Raw genomic sequence first — 5803 nt, 5'->3', positions numbered from 1 at the left:
TCAATTAAAGGATTGGCTACACCTGTTTTGAGCTTATAGGAGATGTGGGATTTCGAGACAGCTTTAGGAAACGCATTTGCTTGTAGTGATGAACTGAAAGAATTATCACCTCACCAGGTTTCCCCCCAGATCTTCTTTTTTCACTTTCGCAGTTGTCATAGCAGCTTTGAAATATCCAGAATTTTTGGTGGAGACCAAAACTGTGCAGAGACAATGCTGAAATCAGTATTAAATTAACACTTGGATGTTGTTTTCAATTTAATGTTAAGTATTTACCATTTATAAAGAGTAAACAGACTCTTGTGCGAATCTTGTGCGAAGCTCACAGGTTAATAGTTATCTGCTATAATTTTGATAACCTTGACAAACCAGTTGTAGAGTGCAGTCTGCATTTTGATATAATAATTAACAACAATAACTAACTGACAATATGTATAGGCAGGCTAACCAGATACATTACCACATTAGAGCTCCCGTACTTACAATAGCCTGCTCTATACAGAAGCTTAAACATTTTTATCCAGTTATTTATTGTTCCAATTAATTATTATGCTTTATCACTACCAGAATTTCTGATAACAGCAGAGGCATGAGTGGTTTAACACTGAAGGATTACTCTTTTGTACGTACATTTGTAATGGGTTTTCTGCATTTTGATTCCCTGTAATCTCCTAGCTAATAAAAAGGCAGCGTATCCATCTTGGATATATGAACAGTTCCACATTTATTTAAAAGACATTCTGGATGTAGATCAACAATGAAAAAAGTAAGAATCCGACACAAACAGAAACATGTAAAATGAAGGTGATTTGAGGAAAACTTTACAGTGCAGAGTTTCTATGTAAACTGTAGTGACAGCATGAAATGGGAATCTGAAATGATAAAGTGTGGATCAGGGTTAGAGGTTAAGCATGCGTCTTGTCCTTGTGTTCACAGCTCAGACTTCAGGAGTTTCTTAGCTTTCTGCATGTTGCTCAGCACTGAGGAAGAGGCAGGAGAAATTCATAATTAATAATCAGTATGTGTTGGATGGACACAAAAAGACACTGCTGCCAGAAGATAAGATTTGTGTTAACATCAGTGTGTGTTAGCTGAAGCACTTACAGAGTTTGAGGTCATTTGGTTCATAGGCATACATGCGATTGGCATAGGGACCAATAATATCACCTCTCACTGTCATCGTTGGGTCTGTGGAGACATTTAAGGTACGGGGTGATTACAAATACTTAAATCAGGTGTAACAAAATGTGTGTTATTCATAGAAATGTCATTAATTCATATCAACATTAAAGGTGTATTACATATTTTTTATCTCTGAAAATTCAATCAACAGCAATCAAAAATAACAGTTTATTGATTCTGCAATTCACCATTTCTATTGGGGCTACTCAGGGAACAAACAATCCTTGAAGGTGCAAGACCCATCATCATCGATCACCACATTGTCTTTCTGTCCTAGAGAGCTAACTGATTTTTACATTACATTAAATGTGTAATTTGGCAGACGCTGTTATCCAAAGCGAATTACAATTAGTGCATTCAACATCTATGAAGGGCCATTTAGGGGTTAAGTATCTTGCCCAAGGACACTTCGGCATGCAGATGACATTCAAGAGTGAGGATTGAACCACCAACCTTCATGTTGGTACCCCTAGGCCACACATTTAAACTATCAGTTTAAACAGACAGCGACTGACTGTATTTACCATAACTCCTGTCTGAAAACTGCAGACAAAATGCTAAGTGTATTTAGTTTCTTTTTTTTTTTTTGTTACTTCAGTAAGTTCCAAAATGCATATTTCCCCCATTAAGAGAACTTCAATGACTGGTGTCCCACGTTATCAAGCATGTTTCATAAACTGGGACAACAAAAAATGCTTGAATACAGATTAACATAGTTCAAGTCCAGAGCCTCTTTGGTGTGAGGTGACAGTGCTAACCACTGCACTTTTTCCATTGACGGTAAGTAACGTAATCTTACCGAATAGCTGTGGGACTTACCGACAAAGATGATTCTGGGAACATACTGTCCATCCTGGGAGAGATGTTTGTCTGTGGTTTCATACTGAGAAAAAAAAATTGTATCCTTTTTGTTAAACCTATAAAACAAATATTTAGTTTCAAATAATAATAATAAAAAACCTATTCATTACTTTGAGGTCCTACATAAACACATAATTCGCATAATTTTAATTAGGTGAATCTGGAAAAGGTCAAATAATTCTGTACACAGTTTAACGATATTTAATATATAAAAGGAATCAATGAGTGAAATTAATAAAGAATTTTTCAAGCTATTACTTTTGAAACTAACTTACAACCAGATTGAGGACGATGAAGTCTTCGTCAAGAGTTTTCTGGATCTCGTTATCTGAGAAGACCTTCCTTAGTGCTGCAGGAGAAACAGTTTTTTAACTGTGTAACTCAGTTCAGTATTTGTTATTAAATGATAATATTGTGAGGTGACATCACACTTGAAAAAACACACACTCTTCAAATAGGTTTCTCTCTTTATTCAACAGAAAATGTTTTCTCTGCTTGAGTAACTCAACAACTCAAATGTCAGTTTTTTTTTTCAGACTCACCCTGGCTGTGTGGGCAGTCCTCAAGGTGAAAGAGTACCATCAGAGGCTTATTCCTAAAATACAAATCAGCCTCATTTACATTTAATCATGAACTACAATATCGGTCACTGTTAAGGTTTTATGGATTGGTGTGTTAAAACTTTTTTCTTACCTTGACCTGGACCAGTAGAGAGCCTCCTCATAAGTCTGAGCCCAGATCAGCTGATCACCCCAACCTGGACAGACATGGACTCCATTAAAACGCGATGGCATACTCTGCTTTATCTCAGTGTTAATAACAAAAACATTTAGTTCAATCATTCAGCCTTAGAGGTGCAATCAATTGTCACAGACCTCGAGACAGAGTCTGGGGGATCCTCTTTCCAGTCTTTGGGATATATTTCCCAAAAGTTGAGGACATGGCCACTAGGACCAAGATTAACAACAACACCGCTTTGATCATCTTCAGGCTTACTGGAAAGGGAGGAAGAGACAAAAGGCAGGGTAAGAAAAATCAAAAACCTTAATATATTCCAAATGTTTGACATTAGGACTAACATGGAAGAAACTTTAACTCAAATAATTCCCTTGCTTTTGAGAAGGAAAAGCGTTGACTTACATCATCTAGTGGTACTTACCACAGAAAAATCTGAAATTATCTAGTTTTGCTACTTAATTAGCATTTTCACTGACGGGTAATATTGAAGTAAGAGAGGGTATGACATGTACACAGATCCCTGGGTGTAATGTAACCATGCACTCTGGCTATATATGCATCTCCAAGGTTGTTAAGATTAATTATAGCATAGAAAGAGTAATAATCCAACTTTAATTTTTGGTTAGGAACTACATTCAGCAGTGACCTCTAAAGGGGACCTATTATGCTATTTCAGTCTTTCCCAGTCTTCTAGTGCAGGGGTTTTCAACCAGGGGTCCGCGATATTTTCAACAAATTTCCAGATTACTCTTGAATATCGTGAAAAATATCTAAAATAAGAAAAATATGTCTAAAATAATATAAAGGTGATGAGGGAAACTTTGAAACCGGCTTGGGGCTAGAAAATGCCAGTAGTTTTCCCCCAAGAGGTCTTGGAGATGTAATTTGTATGATGGGAATTTTTATTTTCCCAAAAAGAAGGCCCAAAAGGGCAGAATTAATAATGAAAATATTAAATAAAACAAAAGAGTGAAAAACAAATATTTTGTAATAAGAAAAATAAATTGGCATAATAGCCAAATTAATTGCAATAACAGTCAACTTTACCACGTTCGCTGGTTGAGAAACAATTTCTTAGGGGAGCTCCAAGACACACACACACAGGAATACTTCTTCCCCCCCTTTGGGTTGTATATGTTGTTTGTGAATGTATAGTGTGGATGGTTCAAAATCTCAAAGTCAGCAGCAGAGGGAGTTCTTCTTAAACACTTTTCCAGAGGTTGGTGAAACGGTTCCTAGCGGAGTTTTGTTATACTTCCGCCCCAGCTCTACTTCAAGATGGTGATCAATAACATAATTCATGTCCGGCGAGCCCCAAACTAAGACGGCAAAACAATTCAAACTCAGGCGAGCAGAGGAGGGAGCGGCTTTTGGACAAGAGTCCAATGTGTTTTTTGGTGCCTCATTCAGGTGCTTTCGGAAAAATCCAACGCTACCCAGAGTACAACAAAGTTAAAGTCTCCTAGTGTACACAGTTCGCCTATTTACTAAAGAATACCGGGCTTTAGAACATATTTTAATTAATTACTTCTGCATAATTAAAAAGAATCGACGTTGTTGTGTTTAATTGCAGCTATTCATTTCCATCTGCCTTTCGTTCTGACGTACCTGAACTCAACACCAACTGGCCAATCACAGCAGACTTGACCTTCTAGCAAGTCTCAATCCGGCTCTCAATCCGGCTGTGATAGTATCCTGCTGCTGCTGCAATGAATAGAATAAAGAAACTAAAGCGTTTTCTGAAGATTGGAGCCTTTAAACCCTTTCACGTAGAGCGATAAAATAAAATTATGAACCAAATAAACACCATAATAGGTCTCCTATGAACAAACAATATATTTTTAAATGTATGTAATGGGACAGTGATCATCTGCAAAACAGATTTACTTTAATTAAGCTGTGTATGGCAGCCCCACTAAAGGTCTTTTATTTGCTGATCTAGTTTAAACAATCTAACAAACTGAACTTCAAACTACTTGCCTGAGTAGTAGGTTAACTGTTTTTAGTCTTCATATTGAATTGCTTAACTGTTTAGAGGCGTGTTTAATTTTCCCCATGGTAACGATGTGTCATTTGATGAGTATGTCTACGAGGGTAGACCCGTATCTTACCTGTTCCGGCCTGGTCAGCTGAGAAGGTAGATGTACAGCAGTTCCAGCAACACCTGTAACTCCTCTCTCACCTATCCCGTATTTAAGTGCATGCTCCTCCGCGGTCCGCCCTCTCCCCACCCTCTTCCCACCCTCCCACGCACCTTTTCTGTACTGGAATGCTTGTAACAAACTTCTTGGTTCAAGTTTATGTTTGCAAAGTCCCTTAAGAAAATGCTTATTTTAGGTTGCGTTTGATTTTCTGAAGATATCCTGGAGATATCCATGAATGTATACTTTTTACATTATGATAGAAATAACTATCCAAAACAGCATTAATCAGAGGCTGAATGGTGATTAGTCTGTATTTGATTGGCTCAAGACAGAAGTGAATGAATGAATGAGCCTTTCCTACAAGGTAAACATATTGATTCAGTCATTAACATGAAGAATGAATTGTGTTTGCGATCCACGTTTTATAACCACAGCCCAGGAGTGGGCACAGACACTTCTAGGTGATATGACCCTAACATTTATAGAGATATCATTGAAATTGCTGAAATCCTGTATTATTTTAGTTATTTCAGCCTTAGAGATACAAATCCATTTTTTTTAACTAGATTTTAAAAACGGCCATTAACGTATCCAGATAAGGTTACGTTTTATTTCCTGAGGCATCTCAACAGTGTCCCGGATCCTGCAGCAGGGATTTTGGCCCGCACCTCCTAACAATCTATCTGCTTCTCTGTAACTGAATCGGTCCTTTCACTGCAGTGCTTCCTGCATCCTGAAACAGCTACTTCTTAAACAGTCCACACCTCAACCTCTCCTCCACACACACTCAACCTGAACTGCTGCTTTTAAAAGTGCAAAATATAATCTGATCTCTGACACTGACAGCCTTTTGTGTTTTTCTTGTTTTTGCCTTCAAC

The 5803-nt window shown here is 37.6% G+C and overlaps 1 protein-coding gene across 3 annotated transcripts; it reads right to left on the bottom strand.

The window, feature by feature from the left end:
* Positions 1 to 700: 700 nt before the first annotated feature.
* Positions 701 to 5010, bottom strand: agr2 (anterior gradient 2). 3 transcript variants are annotated; one of them, XM_053446605.1, is made up of 9 exons: positions 4893 to 5010; positions 4390 to 4485; positions 2919 to 3038; positions 2737 to 2800; positions 2586 to 2638; positions 2319 to 2392; positions 2002 to 2065; positions 1105 to 1188; positions 701 to 980 (listed from the first exon to the last, which is right to left on the bottom strand). In XM_053446605.1, the coding sequence occupies exons 3-9, from the start codon at positions 3025 to 3027 to the stop codon at positions 931 to 933; spliced, it is 498 nt and encodes a 165-aa protein (XP_053302580.1). In that variant the 5' UTR covers positions 3028 to 3038; positions 4390 to 4485; positions 4893 to 5010; the 3' UTR covers positions 701 to 930. The 3 variants fall into 3 exon arrangements, with proteins under 3 accessions (XP_053302580.1, XP_053302582.1, XP_053302581.1); XM_053446607.1 differs by having other exon boundaries at positions 4390 to 4482; positions 4893 to 4942; XM_053446606.1 differs by lacking the exon at positions 4390 to 4485 and having other exon boundaries at positions 4893 to 5003.
* Positions 5011 to 5803: the final 793 nt, after the last annotated feature.

Source organism: Pleuronectes platessa, chromosome 18, assembly GCF_947347685.1.
Source record: "Pleuronectes platessa chromosome 18, fPlePla1.1, whole genome shotgun sequence".
Classification (NCBI taxonomy): Eukaryota; Metazoa; Chordata; class Actinopteri; order Pleuronectiformes; family Pleuronectidae; genus Pleuronectes; species Pleuronectes platessa.
Note: the sequence above shows the minus strand (reverse complement) of the source record. Positions and strands in the feature narration are given on the sequence as shown.

What these genes read in the sequence shown, in the direction of transcription:
- agr2 (XM_053446605.1), bottom strand. Translation starts at nt 3,027, where the DNA reads ATGATCAAAGCGGTGTTGTTGTTAATCTTGGTCCTAGTGGCCATGTCC. An exon ending in CCCCCAGACTCTGTCTCGAG is followed by an intron (nt 2,801 to 2,918) that starts GTCTGTGACAAT and finishes ATGTCTGTCCAG; the next exon opens with GTTGGGGTGATCAGCTGATC. An exon ending in CTCTACTGGTCCAGGTCAAG is followed by an intron (nt 2,639 to 2,736) that starts GTAAGAAAAAAG and finishes TTTGTATTTTAG; the next exon opens with GAATAAGCCTCTGATGGTAC.